Below are 20,022 nucleotides of genomic sequence, written 5' to 3'. Positions count from 1 at the left end.
GCGTTAAGTCACTGGAGTGGAGGTGACATGATAATCTTGTCAGCTTCCTTTGTGACATCAGGGCATGGATGGTAAATGACTGCCTGCAATTAGATGGGAGAAAGTCTGAGGTAATCTGGTTGGCCGGAGGGCAAAAATCAGCAAGTATTTAGCATTATTTATTCCAGCTTCCATTTTGTCAGATCCAGACTGCAAGATCTCAAATTAAAAGTGTGGGGATTTTACTGGATAATGCTTTTCCATCAGATACTGATATAGATGAAGTCACGGACAAGGCTATAAGTGGGCCGGATTTTAAAAATAGTGCATCAAAACAGGTCTCTATCAGGCTCTGTTTTCAAACTATGGCTTTTAAGTGCCATGCCCTGGCAATACAGACTGGTGAGGGCAGGCTTAACAAACATGTCACACGTTTCCCTACATGAGTCACATGGGCGGATCACAAATGCAGTTTAGCCTTAGGCTGATGGAGAGCCCTGAACGTGTAGCCCGTAAAATGTACCCATAAGAAAACAAGTTATGTAGGGCATGAGTTGGGATTCTGGAAGTTTCACAGATTGCATTGTAACCTATGTGGTAATGAGGAGAGACTAATATGAGGGCATTCGTTGTCAAGATGTCAAGCTTATTGTGATAAAGTAGCCGCTTTACAGCATGGTTAGCCCCATTTTTGGCCTGTTTGTCAGAGTGTTTTAACTGTGTCACAGGGATCCTGCTAGGCAGGATCCCAGTGCTCATGGTTTGTGGACTACTTGTCAGTTGTCTGTTTCACTGTTTTTATCAGTATGCTTAACTGTGTCACTGGAGTCCTACTAACCAGAACTCCAGTGCTTATGCTCTCTCGGGTTCCAAATTTGTACTTACATACTGGTAACCCAGTATATCACTCCAAATTGGCATACTGGCCCCCCATTATAAGTCCCTAGATGATGGTACCTAGCTACCCATGGCACTGGGGTTCCAGGGGATCCTTATGGGCTGCAGCATTTCTTTTACCACCCATAAGGAGACCATGCAAAGGCTTCTACAGGACTGCCATTGCAGCCTGTGTGAAACAGTGCATGCACTTTTTCACAGCCATTTTCACTGCACCAGGTCACTTATAAGTCACCTATATGTCAGGCCTTCAGACCCTGAAGGCTGGATGCAAAGTACCTGTGTGTGAGGGCCCCCTTGCACTAGCAGAGCTGCCCACACATTGTCCAGGCCAATTTTGCCGGACTCCGTGAGTGCAGGGACCCCATTTTAAGTGTGCCCTGGACATAGGTCAATACCTATGTACAGCTTCACGATGGTAACTCTGAATATGGCCATGTAAGGTGTCTAACAACTGGGAATTGGGAATTGTACCCCAATGCTGATTCCATTATTGGTTGCACAATCCCATGCACTCTGGGGGCTCCACAGTGGACCCCCAGTACTGCCATACCAGCCTTCTGAGGTTTTTCAGGCAGCCCCAGCTGCTGCCACCACACAGAGAGGCTTCTGCCATCCTTGGGCTTGAGCACCTCAATCCCAGGAACTCAGAACCATGCATTTCCTATAGGAGAGGGGTGTTACACCCTCTCCCATTGGAAATAGGTGTAACAGACATGGGAGGGGTAACCTCCCAGAGCCTCTGGAAATGCTTGAAAGGGCACAGATGATACCCTCCTTGCATAATCCAGTCTACACCGGTTCAGGGACAGCCAGTCCCTGCTCTGGCACGACACTGGACAAAGGAAAGGGGAGTGACCACTCCCCTGTCCATCAACACCCCTAGGGTGGTGCCCAGAGCTCCTCCAGAGTGTCCCTAGGTTTTGCCATCTTGGATTCCAAGGTGGTGGGGCACTCTGTGAGCATCTGAGTGGCCGGTACCAGCTGGTGACGTCAGAGACCCGTCCTGATAGGTGCTTACCTGGTTAGGTGACCAATCCCCCTCTCAGGGCTATTTAGGGTCGCTCCTGTGGGTGTTTCTTCAGATTTGGATTGCAAGACTCCAGCAGGAATCCTCTGCATCTTTTACTTCATCTTCTACCGACAGATCAACCGCTGACTACTCCAGGCACTCTACAAAACTGCAACAAAGGAGCAAAGATGACTTCTGCAAACTTGTAACTTCAGCTCCTGCCAGCAACTGCAACAGTTTCCAGGTCGTGCATCCTCCGAGGACTGCCTGTCTTCAGTCTGCACCAGAAGAACCGAAGGAATCTCCTGTGGAGTGACAGAGTCACTTCCCTGCTTCAGCAGGCACCTCTCTGCAGCAATGACCGGTGGCTTGGACCCCCACTCCAGACGACAGGTGTGGATCCAGCAACACGGGTGGTGGACTAAAGTGACTCCGGCAGTCCCACTGTCCAGCTGTCCAACTTTGGTGGAGGTAAGAGCTTGCCTCCCCACGCAAGACAGTACCCCAGTGCACCTTGTGACTTGCAGTTGTTAAGGCTTGTGTGTGACCTTCCAAGAAGTTCTTCGTGCACAGCAAAGCTTAGGCCCCCAGCACTGCATCCTGCAACGCACAGCTTCTTGAGTGGTTCTCCGGCGGCGTGGGAATCCTGTGTCGTGCTGCGTGGGCCTCCATTTGCACCTTCTTTGTCCCGTGCGCTGGGACTCCTGGGCATGGTGCCTAGTATTCTGAGGGCTCTCTGAGTTACTGAGAGCCATCTGTGTCTCCCTCTCCTGGGTAGAGGCCACCAGGTCCCTCCTCGTACCGGGCAGCGCCGTTTTCTGCCAACCGCGTGTTTTGCGTGAGTCAAGACTTGTTGGCGGAATACAGCGACGCAAACCAGACTGCATTCACCCATCCGACGTGGGACATCTCCTGCATCAACCAGAAACCTGCATCTGTCTTCTTTGGTGCAATAACTGACTTTGTCTTCTCACTGGTGGTTCTTCTTTTGCACCTTCATCCCGGTTGGCAGGGACTCCTGTTCTCCCTAGACTCTTCAGTGCTTCTTGGACTTGGTCCCCCTTCTTCCAGAGGTCTTTGGGTCCAGGAATCCATTGTTGGTGTCTTGCAGTCTCTTCTGGTGGTTCTTGCATTATCTTCTATCACGACTTCTAGTGTGTTTTAGGAAACTTGCTGTGTTTTACTCCTGCTTTCCTGGGCTCTGGGGTGGGGTATTTTACTTACCTTTGGTGTTTTCTTACACTCCCAGAGCCCCTCTACGCACTACGCTTGCCTAGGTGGGAAACCGACTTTCGCATTCCACTATTTTAGTATATGGTTTTTGTTCCCCCTAGGCCCATTGAAACCTATTGTAATTTTCATTGTTTGCACTATTTTCTGACTATTTACTTACCTGTTTTTGGTTACTAGTGTATAATAGGTGTAATTTACTTACCTCCTAAGGGAGTATAGTCTCCAAAGTTTTTTTGGCATTGTGTCACTAAAATAAAGCAGCTTTATTTTTGGTAACACCGAGTATTGTCTTTCATGTGTGAGTACTGAGACTACAGTGGTACTGCAAGAGCTTTGCATGTCTCCTAGTTCAGCCTTGGCTGCTCTGCCTACAACTACCTCTAGACAGCCTGGCTTCTAGAAACGGACTACATTTCACTAAAAAGAGATAACTGAACCTGGATTAAGTACTTTTGGTACCCACTACAAACCAGGCCAGTCCCCTGCATTGGTGGTGCAGCGGTGGGCTAAGTACTTGCAATTGCCTTATCACTCTGTCACCGGTGCTTTCCACAGGAAAGTGTACTCTGTACTTGGGGCTATACAAAAAGCATACCTAGTAATTGCACTTGCATTCTAAAATTCTAAAAGTTAAAGTAGGTCTTTTCTATCCTTTCACTTTATTCTAACTTTTCTATCACTATGTCTTCCTCTGAGGCCACCCCTAGGGTTATCAAAACCACTTATAAGAACCTAAACTTTAAATGTTTGAGGGGGCTTTGCTTAGAGATAAGCCTATGAATTGGGAACAACACTAATAAGGATTTCCTTTTAAATCTCCTTCTCCAGGGTCAGTCTGGTAACCAGGTAGGGGAGGGAGAAGTGGATTCTAGTCCTTTAGCATCAGGAGATGAGGCTAAAGATTCAGGAGAGGGTCCTGCTCTTGCTCTAAAGGGGCTTGTATGCTTAGAATGTGTCAGGTACCACCACCACACACTCACCAATGAGCTGTAGGCTTGTTTTCAACACACAGCACATTGCATGCATGCTATTTATAGCAATTGCACATAATGTAAAGTAAATATCAGAACTTAAGGCATTACATAGCTGGCTAAGCTTCTCCTGGGATCCCCCTTGACTTATGCATGCATGTCCAGGGACGAAGTGTACTCTGTATCTGCTTTGGTCAGGACCAGAATGTAAATGTAAAGCATGCAACAATCATGTTTAAACCTGATAAACTGTCTGTAAAGTAAACGAAAAAAGTTTTTCTTTAACACAGATTAAGGTAACTTTACTATTTTATTATTCTTTGCTGAATGCGAATTCATGACTTTAAGCACACAACTGGAGTCCTCATGCAAAACTGTGCTGTCAACACCCCTTCAACAGGTTTACCGCGCCCCTCTTAGAGACCCCACCTCTTCACCCCAAGACCACCCCCCCGGTTTTTCACCCTTTAAAGCCCTGGTCACACAACATTTGATACTTAATGTATCGTCTGCAGGACTAGTGACTTTGTTTATTCTATTATGTGTGAAGACATAGTACACTCGCTGCTGGTTTAAAGTAACGGGCTGAAATGTGTGCCTCCTCAAAAATAAATTCCTAGTAACTTAGAGAACTCAGAAAACAGGCACTTAATTAGCGGACGCTTGTATCATGGGTCTGCTCTAGCTCCCCTACTTCTGTAAACTTAAGTCCAAGGTTTTGTGCTCCCTTCCTTTCTTGGAAGCACTCACGTCGTTCCATTACTGTATACACATGAGCAATAGGTACTCCACCACATTTTCGGGGACCTTTTTGAAAGAGAGAGAGAAACAGAAGAGGGAGGAGCGAGAGAGAAAAAATGTGTCTGAGTGTGAGAGAGAGAGCAAGGGCGAAAGAGGATAGGAGCTGCAGGGTCCATGAGAAAGACCAATCTAAATACATTACTTACTTTTCAGAGCTGAATCTGCAGATTACACTTGAGCTGTTAAAAGTCTGATACTGAAATAATTTTGAGCATTTAAGAAAAAACTTAGATGGCCAAAAACGGTAGTTTCTCACTCTGGAAAGAAAATTCATATTAACGACAAGAGTAAGTGGACTTTCCATGCTGTAGGTGTATTATTCTGTATGAAATACGTTCACATGTAATAGGGCATTGGAGAGGAGTTTTTTTTTCCGGCAGAGAAACAAAAAATGTTAACCTTTCAAAGGGGCGCCAGCGTCATGTTTACTCATGCTGGATTTTACATCCGTCGGAAAATCTGCACATGTAAATTATGCAAATTTAAATCCTCGAGATCGCATGCCAAATTAGCTGATTCTCTTGCAATTCCATGTGGTCATATGAGAAACCTATAAAAGACTGAGCTAAGTGTAAACTCGTTTATGTAAATCAGTTTAACACCAGATGGCGGCGTTGCTCCGGTGAATACTGAGGTCAATTTACAGGGTTAATAGTAACCCAATAAATTCATTGTGTGTATGTGGCGAATACTCATGTTACTAATGGTATGGCAGTGGGTGCGTTGTAACCTGCTAGCTGATAAACAAGATTAGGATGGCAGAATATGTATCAACAAAAGAATGGTAAAATAACGTAAGGAAGCGGGAAGGTCATGGAAGGTTTAGCCAGCGAATAACATTTTTTAGGGTCGAGCGCGCAAGCGTAATATGTTGTAATATCTCTGTGTGCTTTTAAACACGGCCATGTCACGCCCCTCACTTTAATTGGTTCGTGTGCTTGCCTTTTTAAATTCGCCTGTTTATTTAGTGCTTGCTGAAGAGTTGATGTAGGTTCACGGCGTGTTTAATAGATAACTTAGAAACTTACATAAATGTCTTCTACCTCTCAATAAGGGGGCAATTAAACTCACTAAGTTCCCAACCAGGATCATAAAACACAAAACAACTATATAAGCCTAATAGCGGGAGTGACCAGAAGTTGTCCCCAAAGTTTTATTTATATCTGCAATTTTGTATAGTGGCCCTAAAACATCAAACTCTTTAAAACAAGCAGGTTACGGTGGGTTACAGTTATAGTAATTAAGCAAACGTTCACACAGGTAGATGTGTGCAGGAGTTACCACAATAGGCCGTTTCAACAGTTGGTCAGAGGACAAACGAAGTTGAAGCATCGATTTAGATGGTGGGGCCATATAACGAAGGTAGTTCAGATCGTATTGGTTAGAATACTTATATCTGGTCGAAGGTGATTAAACAAGCTGTCAAATAGGAGGAGTTTATGGTCTTTTTTGAAGGTGATCAGACAGGTGGCTAGGCAGAGAGAGGCAGAATGACACTACCAGAGAAAGACTGGTTCAGAATAACTCAGCCTTAGGTGAGGTAAGCGGAGATAACAATGCTTGCAACACATTTACCTGACACAAGGCTGTGGGTAATATAATATAAAACCCAACACCAGGGAAAAGACAGAGGGCTTCAGCAACATCGTTTATGTAAAGGACTCCGACAAACAGCGAATTCCACCCTTCCATGGTTCACCCACTGAGTAAAACATTCTCATAAGGAAAGTGGGGCAAATGCAGCCTGACTCTAGGAGGGTTACGTGTGAGGTTACTCAAGTATCACCACTGTTTTCTACTCAAGATCAGAGGCAACCAATTTCTTACCAAACCCTATTCTGACATTTCTGTTTCTGTGAAGTCACGTGCACCACCAATATACGCCCAAAACATGATTTTATTGAATTTTTTGCACTATACCATTTTTTCTAAAGCACCCCGCTTCCCTTTAGGTCGTGGACTTTCCACTATAAATGCTAAAAATAAAATCAATCACTATGCCAAGCCCTAGAAAATTCTTGGCCCTATAAAGTAACAGATGACTAAAAGTGTCACCCCACTTATCTGCTTTAACACTCAAGAGCTGCAGGAGCTTAACTACCAGCACAGCACTACTTTCCATATCATCCTCACTAGTCCTTTCCCCTCATAGGGAGAGTCTATCATGCCAACCAATACAGCTAAACACCTTGGGGCCATGTGGTACTCACCCTTGAAGCCCTGATCCACCTTGGGTCAGCGCCTTCCACAATAATGCCATCTATTCCAATGCCTGACATCCCTTCCCTAGGGTGTATGAAACAACATGGATTGACCCATATACCCAGAAGAGAACCTGGGTCCAATTCTAGAGCAAACACAATGGTTCTGTGGGTCAAATGAATACAACTGTTAGACCTGACAGCCTTAGGGTGGTCATCCCCCAACTTTTTGCCTGCCTCCCTCCACTTTCCTTACACTGCTTTTGCTGGTTTTAGGACTCTTCTCACTGTACCACTGCTAACCAGTGCTAAAATGCATGTGCTCTCTCCCTTAAAACATGGTAACATTGGTTCATACCCAATCAGCATATCTGATCTACTTGTAAGTCCCTAGTAAAGTGCACTACATGTGCCCTTTAGATTGAATGCTACTAGTGGGCCTGAAGCACTGGTTGTGCACTCACATAAGTAGCACCTTAACCATGTCTCAGGCCTGCCATTGCAAGGCCTGTGTGTGCAGTTTCACTGCCACTTCTACTTGGCATTTAAACATACTTGCCAAGCCTTAAACTCCCCCTTTTCAACATTTAAGTCACCACTAAGGTAGGCCCTAGGTAACCCATAGGGCAGAGTGCTATGTAGGTAAAAGGCAGGATATGTATGTGTGTGTTTTATATGTCCTAGTTGTGTAAAACTCCTATATTCGTTTTCCACTACAGTGAGGCATGCTCCTTTCATAGGCTAACATTAGGCCTACTCTCATATACTGTTTGAGTGGTAGATTCTGATTAGAAAGGGGTAAACAGGTCATGTTCAGTATGGCCAGAATGGTAATAAAAAATCCTGCTTATTGGTGAGGTTGGATTTTATATTACTATTTTAGAAATGCCACTTTTAGAAAGTGACCATTTCTCTGCACTTAAAATCCATCTATGCCTTACTGCCTGTCTCCAATCCACGTGTGGGTTAGGATGGATGACAGCTCCCTTGTGCATTTCACCCAGACAACCACAAACACAGCATACTCAGTCACACCTGCACTCATCTGCATACTGAATAGGTCTTCCTGGGATGGAAGGGTGGAGGTGCCTGGCACTTACATTTCAAAGGTTAGTAGCCTGCACTCACACAAACTGCCAAACCCCCTACTGGGACCCTGGCAGACAGACCTGTACTGAAAAGGGGACCTTGTGAACTTCAAAACCACTCTTTGAAGTCTCCTCCACTTCAAAGGCATTTTTGGGTATAGAAGCTGGGTCCCTGCCCCCATCAACTCAGACACTTCCTGGAAGAGGCACTCTGAACCAGATCCTGCAACCTGCCAAGAGAAGCTGCCTGGCTGCCCAAAGGATTCACCTGGACTGCTTTGCTGTGAAGGACTGCTGCCTTGCTGTTTCCCTGCTGCTTTGCTGGCCTCTGGCTCTGCGGAAAAGTGTTCTCCAAGGGTGGATTGAGCTTGCCACCTGTTCCTGAAGTCTCAGGGCCAAAAAGACTTCTGTTACGCAAGGAAACTCCTTGTGCGGGAAAAATAAATGCACAGCCTGCTAGAATCGACACACAGCCTGTCCAGCGGTGAAAGAATCGCCGCATTGTCGAACCGGAACGATGCAGCCCGGCTCCCCGAGTGCAGCGCTTGCGTTACAAGAATGTCGCAGCCTGACTTCCTGCATGAGGAATCGACGCAGCGCCTGCCGTGCGACAGAAACTCCGACGCATCACCACTCCGGATCAGCGCAGCACCTGTGACTGCGTACCGCATGCCCAGGATTACCACGCATCGTTCCTGGGCGTCAAAAGATCCCACATCACAGTGAGGATTCAAGACTACGCACCGGAAATCGATGCAAAGCCCTTGCAGCGTGGGAAGAATCGATGCATTGTCTGTGCGCGTCAGGAAATCCGACGCACACCTTCCTTTTTTTTTACACTTCTCCTCCTCTGCGGTCTTTTGATGGATACCAGGTATTTTGTGCACACAACAGACATTTGTTGATTTCTAAAGACTTAAGACTATTCTTATCATTGCAGTAGTAATATTTAAACTTGTGCTTATCAAATTTTGATAGTCGTTTTTGACCTTAATTTACTCAAATAAATATCTTATATTTTTCTAAACATGCGTGGTGTATTTTTGTGGTGTTTTCACTGTGTTATTGCATGATTTGTTGCACAAATACTTTACACATTGCTTTCTAAATTAAGCCTGACTACTCAGTGCCAAGGTGCTCGGGGGTGGGCAGAAAATAATTTGGACTGTGTGTGACTTACCCGGACTAGGATTGTGGTTCCTACTTGGACAAGGGTGTATACCTCTGCCAACTAGAGGCCCCATTTCTAACAACACCGATCTACCAATCCAAACCTAATAATCAGCTATGGGTACAGTAGTATATCAATGAATGATTCAAGGCCCAGCTCTGTTTATTAATGCAGTGTATTATTCCATCAACATCAATCAGCATATGTCATAGTCTAGTGCAGACAGCGCATGATCCATCAAGTGCTCAGTGCACGACATATATACATAATATACATAAATATACAGAGTATCCACATATTTGACAACACAGAATCATCTTGAATTAATCACAGCCTTGACTCAAATGTGGTTGATAAGCCTGTGTGGGTGTTGAGGTTTCGACCCAACTGAAATTAAGCCGCAGGTCTCATCAGGACTGCACTGTCAGTTTAGTGTGCTACAAAACACTTAGCTTTCAGGGGAAAAAAACCTCAGAAGCCAATTACAAATATGTTTTCGAAAACGCTAAGAAGGGTACAAGTGCTATAACTAGCTTTGTGTTTCACTCATTCAGACAATGAAAAAAAAGATGGCGTACAGAACAAATATATTGGTAAACAATTAATCTAATGTGACTAGATCCTGCTGAGGCAGATCTAATTGCACAAACGAGTCAGGTCACAATCAATCAATCAATTAATTTGTAAAGCGCGCTACATACCCGTGAGGGTTTCAAGGTGCTGGGGGGTGGGGGGATGCTGCTACTGCTCGAAGAGCCAAGTCTTGAGTAGTTTTCTGAAGGAAAGAAGGTCCTGGGTCTGTTGTAGATCCGGCGGGAGGGTGTTCCAGGTCATGGCGGCGAGGTAAGAGAATAATGTGCGGCCGGAAGATTTGCGGGGGACGGAGGCGAGGGCGAGGTTAGCAGAGCGGAGATGCCGGGTGGGGGTGTAGAAGTGGAGTCTGTTGTTCAGGTATGATGGTCCGGTGTTGTGGAGTGCCTTGTGTGCGTGGGTGAGGAGCTTGAAGGTGATCCTCTTGTTGACGGGGAGCCAGTGAAGGTCTCTTAGGTGGGGAGTGATGTGGCAGTGGCGAGGGATGTTGAGGATGAGTCGGGCGGAGGCGTTTTGGATGCATTGGAGGAGTATGGATGTCATACTGGTGTAGAGGGCGTTGCCGTAGTCGAGTCTGTTGCTGACGAGGGCCTGGGTTACTGTTTTTCTTGTTTCTGTTGGGATCCATTTGTAAATTCTGCGAAGCATGCGGAGGGTGTTGTAGCAGGAGGAGGAGATGGCACTGACCTGCTTTGACATGGAGAGTGAGGAGTCGAGGGTGAAGCCGAGGTTTCGTGCGCTGTCGGTGGGCGTCGGTGTGGGACCCAGCGTGGACAGCCACCATGAGTTGTCCCAGGCCGAGGGGGTGCGCCCAAGGATGAGGACCTCTGTTTTGTCCGAGTTCAGTTTTAGCCGGCTGTCTCTCATCCAGTCGGTGATAGCTTTTAGTCCCTCGTGGAGGTTAGTTTTGGCGGTGTGCAGGTCCTTGGTGAGGGAGAGGATGAGTTGAGTGTCGTTGGCATAGGAGATGATGCTGAGGTTGTGCTGACGGGCCACTTGTGCGAGGGGGGCCATGTAGATGTTGAACAGCGTCGGGCTGAGGGATGAGCCCTGGGGTACGCCGCAGATGATGTTGAAGGCTTTGGATTGGTACAGGGGAGGCAGACTCTTTGGGTTCTGCCAGTGAGGAAGGATGCGGTCCATTCCTGCTGCGTGGAGGCGGGATTTTAGGGTGTGGTGAAATACGGTGTCAAAGGCGGCTGATAGGTCTAGGAGGAGGAGGGCTGATGTTTCTCCATTGTCAAGGTGACTTCTGATGTAGTCTGTGGCGGCGAGGAGGGCGGTTTCAGTGCTGTGGTTGCGTCTGAAGCCAGACTGGGAGGGGTCGAGGATGTTGTTGTCTTCGAGGTACCGAGTGAGCTGAGTGTTGACGATTTTCTCAATGACCTTCGTCGGGAACGGGAGCAGCAAGATGGGCCGGAAGTTTTTCAGGTCCTTGGGGTCCGCCTTTGGTTTTTTGAGAAGGGCGTTGATTTTGGCATGTTTCCAGCTGTCTGGGAATCTTGCAGTTTCGAAGGAGGTGTTGATGGCTTTCCATAGGTGTGGTGCGATGGCCGTGTCTGCTTTGTTGAAGATGTGGTGTGGGCAGGGGTCGGATGGTGATCCGGAGTGGATGGAGTTCATAGACTTGCGGGTTTCGTCGTCGCTGATGTTGGTCCAGGAGGTCAGTCGGCTGGAGCGGGTGGAGTTCGTGGTGGGTGGGGTAGGAGCGTCTGGTGTGTGAGGGGAGTTGAAGAGGTCGTGGATGTCCGTGATTTTTCGATGGAAGGCGGATGCTAGGACGTCGCAAAGTTCTTGGGAGGGGGTGATGTCGTTGACAGTGGCGTTAGGGTTGGAGAGTTCTTTTACGATGCTGAAAAGTTCTTTGCAGTCGTGGGAGTTGTTTTCTAGGCGGGTTTTGAAGGAGGATGTTTTTGCTAGCCTGATGAGTTGGTGGTGTTTGCGTGTGGCATCCTTGAGGGCCATGTGGTGGTCTGGAGTGCGTTTGAGTAGCCATATTTGCTTGATTTTTCGGCAGTGGCGTTTGGAGGCTTGGAGGTCGTCTGTGAACCAGGTGGCTTTTTTGTTTATGTGGTTGTTGGAGGGTTTTCTGAGTGGAGCAAGGTGGTCGGTGCAGTCGGTGATCCATAGCTTGAGGTTGTGTGCCACGATGTCAGGGTCGGTGGGGTTGACGGGCGGTTTCTGGGCTAGGGCGTTGATTAGGTGAAGTTCGGTGACTTTGCCCCATCAGCGCGTGGTGGTTATTCGGTGAGGTGGTGTTCTGTCTGTTTCTTGAAGGTGAAGTGAATGCATTGGTGGTCGGTCCAGTAGAGGTCGGTGGTATAGTTGAAGGTGACGTGGTTGCTTGTCGAGAAGATGGGGTCAAGAGTGTGAACGACTGTGTGTGTGGGTGTGTTGACGAGCTGTGTGAAGCCGAGGTTGGCAAGGTTTTCGGTCAGGGTTGTTGAGTTGGTGTCATTGGTGTTTTCGAGGTGAAAGTTCAGGTCCCCGAGGATGATGTAGGCCGTGGAGGCGAGTGCGTGGGTGCTGGCCAGGTCGGCGATGGCTGAAGGGTGCCCTGGGTCCTGGGGGTCTATGGATGAGAGTTCCTCTGACCGTGGTTTTGGGGTCGGTGCGGATTTGGAATTGAAGGAGTTCGGCGGCGCTGAAGGAGTCGTCCGGGGTGGTTTTGACTTCGAGGGTGGCTTTGTGGACGATGGCTATGCCTCCTCCGGTTCTGTTGGTGCGGTCTTGGCGAGCGACTTTGTATCCATTTGGGATGGCTATGGCGATGTCGGGTGCTGAGGAGCCGTTCCACCAGGTTTCGGTTAGGAAGGGCACGTCCGGGGAGGTGGAGTCGAGCAGGTCCCAGACTTCGATGGCATGCTTCCGTGCTGAGCGGGTGTTGCGGAGTATGCAATGGAGGTGGTTGGTCTTGATCCTTGGAGGTATGTGGGCTCTGTTGCAGGTGAAGCTGCAGTTGTGGCATGAGAAGTGTCCGTGCGTGCTCTTTGGAGAGGCCTGGAAGCAGGTGGTGTCTCGGCTGGTGTTGAGTGCACGGAGGGTGTCGGCGTTGTAGCAAATGCTGGCGGGGTGGCTGTTGCCGAGGCCAGGGGTTCTGGCACTGGGCGCATTCCAAGCGCTGCGCTGCTGCCATAAGAGATGGGGAGGGTGGGAGTGGCAGCTGGGAGGCGGGAGGGCCTGGCGAATGAGAGGGCTGGGGGGAGGGGCCGCAGGGGATGCAGCAGCAGGGAAAAAAGGCTAAAGGAACGGTGAGAAGGAGGGGGAGTTGGGAGGGGCCACAGGGGATGCAGCGGCGGGAAAAAAGGCTAAAGGAACGGTGAGAAGGAGGGGGGAGGCAGGAGGGGCCACAGGGGACGCAGCGGCGGGGGAAAAAAGTCAGCACAAGGAAAAAGGATAGAGCGCGGAAGGCGGAGCGGGGTGCGACCTGCCTGCAGAAGCAGGATCAAAGGTTGCTTCTTGCTAGCGCGCCACGGCTGCCATAAGAGGAGGGGAGGGTGGGAGTGGCAGCTGGGAGGCGGGAGGGCCTGACGAATGAGAGGGCTGGGGGGGAGGGGCCGCAGGGGACGCAGCGGCGGGGAAAAAAAGCTAAAGGAACAGTGAGAAGGAGGGTGAGGTGGGAGGGGCCACAGGGGACGCAGCGGCAGGGAAAAAAGGCTAAAGGAACGGTGAGAAGGAGGGGGGAGGCGGGAGGGACCGCAGCGGCGGGGAAAAAAGTCAGCAGCAAGGAAATGGGATGGAGCGCGGAAGGCGGAGCGACCTGCCTGCAGAAGCAAAATTAAGCATTGTGTAATTGTATGTTTTCTTACAATTCATTGTATAGACTCCATCCTCCCAGCATGACTGCCTCACGAAATAACAGATGGCCTCTGTGTCAGATGGCAGTGCCTTAGCCCCAAAAGATTCACACAATATGAAAGCCAGTAAATCTCGATTTTCAAACGTCCACTCTCACCAGAAGGTAGCATGGGAAGATAAACATGATCTTAATATATGCCATGTAATCAGCCCAGCACCCCACCTCAGAGTCCTGTAAAGGTATGAAGGGCAAGTGGAGGCAACTCTGACTTTTTCCAATGCAGGTAGAAACTGGTGCAGGTAACTCGGGGCTTGAGTGCTCCTTTACATTGGATCGAGGAGAGTGAGGCAGGCTCCTGTCCTATGCAGCAGTAGCTGGGGGCTGGATGACACATGATACACTCTGTTGAGAGAGGCAGTAGATAGGGAAATTAACACCAGCCTGACGTGCAAAGGTATTTTCATACTAGTTGTTGGAAATTACCCTTTGTCCAGGATCATCCCCAGATTTTTTGCCTTCCTCCTCATTTCCAGACCTTGTTTTCTTTTTTTTTTTTCTGGACACTTTACCACTGCTAAAGTGCAGGTGCTCTGTACACTAAACATGGTAACATTGGCTTCACCACAATTGGCATATTTCATTTACTTGTAAGTCCCAGGAAAAGTACACTGTATGTGCCAGGGGCTGTGAATTAAATATTGCTAGTGGTCCTGCAGCACTGATTGTGCCACCCACTACAGTAGCCTTTCAAACATGTCTTAAGCCTGCCACTACAGAGCCTGTGTGTACAGTTTTACCCTTCCATTTTGACCTGTCAAGTGCAGCCTCTTGCCAGGGCCAAACTTTTCTTTTTATTACATATAAGTCACCCCTAAGGTAGGCATGAGTTAGCCCCAAGGGGAGCCTATTTAAAACGTTGGACATGTACTCTTAAGTTTAACAAGTCCTGGTAGTGAAAAACTATTACATTTGTTTTTCACTACTGCAATGCCTATCTCTCCCATAGGTTAATATTGGGGTTACCTTGAAGCAGCCTTTAAATGTAACTTCCAATTGGCAAAAGATAGAAATTTGGAGTATGGTGTCTCTGGACTCACAACTTAAACTCTCAACTTAAGGTGAAGTAGAATTTTACACTGTAAGTCTGAAAATGGCAATTTTAGAAAGTTATTTACTTACTTTAACCATTCTGTGCCTCTGAATGTCGCAGAATACACGGTGAGAGCTGGGCTTTGTGCATTCCCTCTAGACAGTTACACACAATGGAAGATTAGGTGTGACTTAATGGGCCATTAATTGGCTTGATGGAGGTGCCTGCAACTCTCCTTGTGCTGCTGGACTCTGCCACCTGTGAGACCTACCCTTGCCTGAGGTGCCCCCTCCAGTCCTGGGCCTTAGAAGGGGGTTCTGCAGCTGGTTGCTGAAAAGACTGGCGCATCGTGCCCTCAATGTCAATGCTTTGCTTCATCAAAGGTACTGTTTCAGCGAATCGCGGTCAGCCTGAATTTGGGTTTGCACTGGTCCCTCACAACCTCATGTAACATTTTGACCGCTAGTGACTTCTAAGCACTCTTCTCACATTTTTTTTTTTTAATTCCCATCTCAACATCTACTTATTGGATTTTTGGCGTTTTGGTCTTGTGTTTCTAAACTGATGTGTAGTATTTTTGTGGTGTCTTTCACTGTTTTAGTGTAATTAAGTAATGCAAAAATACATTACCCATTGCCTCTTAAGTTAAGCCTGACTGCTCTGTACCCAGCTACCAGAGGGTGAGCAAACGTAAATTTAGGGTGTGTATCTGACTTACCCTGACTAGGATTGTGGTCCGCACTTGACCAGGGTGCATACCTCTGTCGACAAAGTTTCTAACACTAGTCTAGAAGTGGTACTAGGTTTGGTATGACTGTGAACCTAATTTTTTCAAGCTGTGGTGGGTGACCATCCTTGGATTATATCCCACCTCACAAACCTCTTCCTTGTAGGTGTGAGACATCCTGAGAGCGCACATGCACAGTTTCAAAACACTCCCCTGCTTAAAGTGTCTGAACCCCAATCTTATCACCTGGCATCCAAGGAAGGCGAAAATAAACTTGGATCCTCTGACAAGACCAAAGGTGAGGATTATATCTTCTTTTCCTATTTCTGAACTCAGGACCCAAGCAAATAACAGTAGTTTATAAAAATGAGGACAACATGTCCCATGAGCCTTAACATAAAGACCCTCAAAATGACAATAAACAGTGGCCAATCAAAATGAAGTACAGTGGATATTTCCTATGATAATCATTGTCTTTTCTTGCTGCTCAGAACCAAAAGCGAGTACCATGCTCTGTTCTTACTATGTATGTGGCTTGGTGTTGTTATTCTTTTAAACATTGCATTGCATCTTTCTTATTGTTGCTGTTGGTTATCTGTAGCGCTGCATGCCTAACTGTCCCTAAAGCATTTCTGGTACCGGCTAAAGCTTTCCTCTAAGCCCTTGTCAGATTGGCAAGAGCTGCTATAAAAGTTGAACATTTAATTTTTTTTTTAAAGCATTGCTGAAAGGCTGTCGCAACAACGCATTTAGATAACAATGCTTTGGAACCTCGTTACCTCGAAGCTAGTTGACTCCTCCTCATCCGAACATGGTCACTTTGCAGAGGTAGTCATATTTAGGAACCTTTTTTCAAAGAGTGAGGTGAGTTTGTTACCACCTGTAATGCCTTGGATAAAACTCAGCTATCCATGAAAGTGTCTTTCAATCATTTCTTTTGGAAGGATCACTCATGGGTGGGTGTGTTTTGTCTGGGCACTTCAGTCAGCAGCCTCCCTTTCTTGCTGTTTAAAGCTATAAGTAAGGAAATTTTTGGGAGGATCAGAATGTTTTTTAAAAAATTCTCCAACAAGCCAGAGGAATTACGCAGGCTCTTCAAAGAACATGCCAGAGGAACTTTTAATGCAGGTTTTAATCAAAGATTTTCATTTGAGCACACCCTGATGTATGGATCTTATAGATGATTCAAGGGGTCCATTTGGAAATGTTTGGGTCTCCACATAAATCTTGCCACCCAAGAAAAACTTTGTTTACTTCCCATTAGAGAGCCATCATAATGAAACCTTGGTAGATAGTACCTACAGATGGTACAATTCTGCATGGAAGAATGCACTAGGTGTTGTTAGGAATGGGATTTCAATGTCAACCAGGCAGTTACAGTTCATGTCCTACATCCTTTCAGCAGAGCTGGCATAGAGCAGGATGGCCAACAGAATTCTTAACACGTTTAGATCTGCCATTTTGGCAGGCCTTTTGCACACTGACCATTCTTCTAGTATATAGATTGCTCCGAGAAGTTAGATTTAGGGCCCTATTACCACCATGGTGGATGGGATACTCATCACAAACGTGATGGATATCCCGCCCGCATTTTACAAGTTCCAGAGGATATGATGGAACTTATAATACAGTGGACGGGATATCCGTCACATTTGTGACAAGTATCCCATCCACCATCGTCGTAGTCAGGCCCTTAGTGCCTCAGGAGTAACAGTACATTAGACTGTGGGATGTGACTACAGTTCTGAAGTTTCTGTAGGGGCAATCAGCAAACCCAGGTCTTTCAAGGAAGCGACTGTCAGCTAAATTGGTTCTTCTCTGCTTGATCTCCTATAGTAGTGTGCCTTAAGTTAGAGTGTTAAATACTGCTGGAATGATTTTTACTCCACAAAGAGTTGCATTCAAAGAATCCGGGAACATCAAAATATCGATCAGATCAATTTCTGTTTTCCAGGTCATCAAAATCTTTGTATGGTCCAGTGTTTGAAGAAATATGAGGGACCTTCATATGAGCACAAATCGTGGAACAGAAAGCACTTTTTGGCAAAATGAAATACAGAAACTTTCACAACTAGTTGATTCCTCATTAAGGTGTATGCCAAAAGATGCGTTTTTTTCAGGGCATCATCAGGAAATCTGATTATCTGAACAATCTGACAGTACACACAACACACTATTTCATAAGTATGCTTCCATTTCTTGGTCACTGCCAGGAGGCGGGAGTAAACAGGAGGACTGCATTGAGAAGCTGAAGTTCAGTCCAAGATAGATTGGACTGGTTGGATGGTCCGCCCCAGTCATGAACAGAGTTGTAAAGCGGTGTATCTTCTCTGTACATATCGGGTGCCCACACTCCACAAAACGTTCCATGACTTCACTCACCTTCAGGTCCCTGTGCACGATGTTCTTCTGATGGCAATAGTGGACGGCTGACACGATCTGGGGAAACAAGTATAAAATGTCAGAAGTAGAGGCACATCGGATATATAAGGTAGAATTTGTAATATTAACATTAATCCTCTCCCCTCATCAACTGGAAGAATGTAGCACGTACTGGATAAGAAACCTATTTATTTATTTTTTACACTCGACAACAGATACGCCAGCAAGACTGTGTTAAGGAACATGACTGGAAAGTGGGACCTTCTCTTTAATGTATCTGGGCTGAGGGCTGCAGTGAACATTAGTTATTCATTTGCTGTCAGTCCTGCCTGTATCCTGATCGATGGGAGACATGCGGCAGGCCCTGTGATGGACGAGTGGTCCCAACCCATCCTTTATTAATTAGCAGGGAAAGCAATCAATGCTGGGACAGGGCGGGTCAATTAATGAGAATACAGAAGCCAGCTGCCTCCTTTCACGAGAAACAGTGCAGGCTAAAGACCACAGGACACATGTCTGTCCCTTTCCCATCACCCTCCCGTACCAGTCTACTATGAGAGAAGGAGGCCGACCACAGCAGCAAATGTGGTGCCGTTCATAGTGAGGGACAGTTCGAATTGAAAGTGGTGACTCGTTCTCAATGGGAAGTGCAAACAGGAGGGGAAGCAATGATTTTCTCTGTCTTGTGAAATGAGGCTTGGATGGGCAAAAATGTTGTTCCCTGTTTACTAGGCAGAGTTGGATTGCAAATAAAGATGGATCATCATCACTGAGTACACCAGAAAATGCACGTAATAATATTTAAGTGAAAGAGATGCCATAACATTGTTTTCACCTGTCGAAATTTGGCCCGAGCCTCCTTCTCCTTCATTCGTCCGTGGGACACAAGGTAGTCAAACACCTCACCTGCAATAAACACAAGAACATCAGGGCTTGGCAGGAAGGGGCACCTGGGGAAATAAAAGAGTCCAGGGGGGAAAGTAAGGCGCAAAGCAACAGGACAGAAGGATAAAGGAAGGCGGGCAGCAGAAAGAAAAGGGGAACTCTGTTTTAAAATCCTCTATATGAACACTTTTCTTAAGAGAAACAGGGAAAATAGATGTCTGGCTATTTATATATTGCCCCGCTCACCTAATGCAGCATGTACCACAGGTGACGGGTAGTGACTTAGGGAACAGACGAAAATGTTCTGAATAACAGAGTGGCAGATCTAAATCCCGAACGAGAATTTACTCAACAGCGAAAAAGGCCAAGGCTGCTAACATTCCGTTTCGCTCTCATTAGCATTTTATCCATAGTCTCCACCACAGGGCGTCTGGTGCTCTCCCCAAATCCTTCGGCGGCTGCTGCTGCTTCCTCTGCTGGGACCAACTTGAGAGTCTCCTGACTCTCAGTTAGAGGCCCTCCTTTACCCGCAGGCTAGTCCCTGTGCCTCATCCCTGGTGGTCTAGTGGCCATCACAAGTAAGTATTTCGTTTTCTTTTTCTTTCTCTCTGTCGCTCTTACACTCTTACACTCTTGTTTGTTCTGCCTTTTTTTCTATCATGCCTCGTTTTTCTCTATCCCTTTTTCTTTTCTCCTCTCTTTCCTCTGTCCCCCAACCCCCTCCACAAAGCACCTTTCCCGCCCCGCCTCCCAGCTGACCGCTCCCCCGCCCGCCCTCCCTCCCTCCCCTTCTTAATGCGCCAAAGGCAAGCCAGTCTGCACCCGTCCACCCCTGAACTGCGCCCAGTGCCAGGAACCCTGGATCGCCGTTAAACCACCCCTTGACTGCCTCCCTTACGACTCCGAGACCCTCCTCGGCCTCAACACTGGGCATCTCAACAACTGCTGCACCATCTCACCTACGGCCCTTTCTCCTACAGCAACTGCAACTTCAGCGCAAGCCTCAACAAACCGAAGGTACTCTCCGCACACAAAGATACCAACAACCTCCACAACCCCATCAACTGCCTGCTCCTGAACATCCGCTTCCTCCACAAACACACCACCGAACTCTGGGGCCTGATCGACACCATCCAACCGGACATCGCCTTCCTTACCGAGACCTGGACCAACCCCACCTCAGGTCCAGACATCG

The 20,022-nt window shown here is 47.2% G+C and overlaps 1 protein-coding gene across 2 annotated transcripts in view; it reads right to left on the bottom strand.

The window, feature by feature from the left end:
- Positions 1-20,022, bottom strand: part of MARK4 (microtubule affinity regulating kinase 4) — a 691,585-nt gene that overhangs the window by 263,003 nt on the left and 408,560 nt on the right. For both annotated transcript variants that reach the window (XM_069207758.1, XM_069207757.1), the window contains exons 6-7: positions 18,778-18,848; positions 17,943-17,999 (exon numbers count right to left, since the gene is read on the bottom strand). In XM_069207758.1, coding sequence (XP_069063859.1) covers positions 17,943-17,999; positions 18,778-18,848 — 128 coding nt within the window. The remainder of the gene's footprint in view (positions 1-17,942; positions 18,000-18,777; positions 18,849-20,022) is intronic.

The sequence above is a fragment of the Pleurodeles waltl genome, chromosome 9, assembly GCF_031143425.1.
Source record: "Pleurodeles waltl isolate 20211129_DDA chromosome 9, aPleWal1.hap1.20221129, whole genome shotgun sequence".
NCBI classification, from domain to species: Eukaryota; Metazoa; Chordata; class Amphibia; order Caudata; family Salamandridae; genus Pleurodeles; species Pleurodeles waltl.
This window is presented reverse-complemented; position numbering and strand designations above follow the sequence as displayed.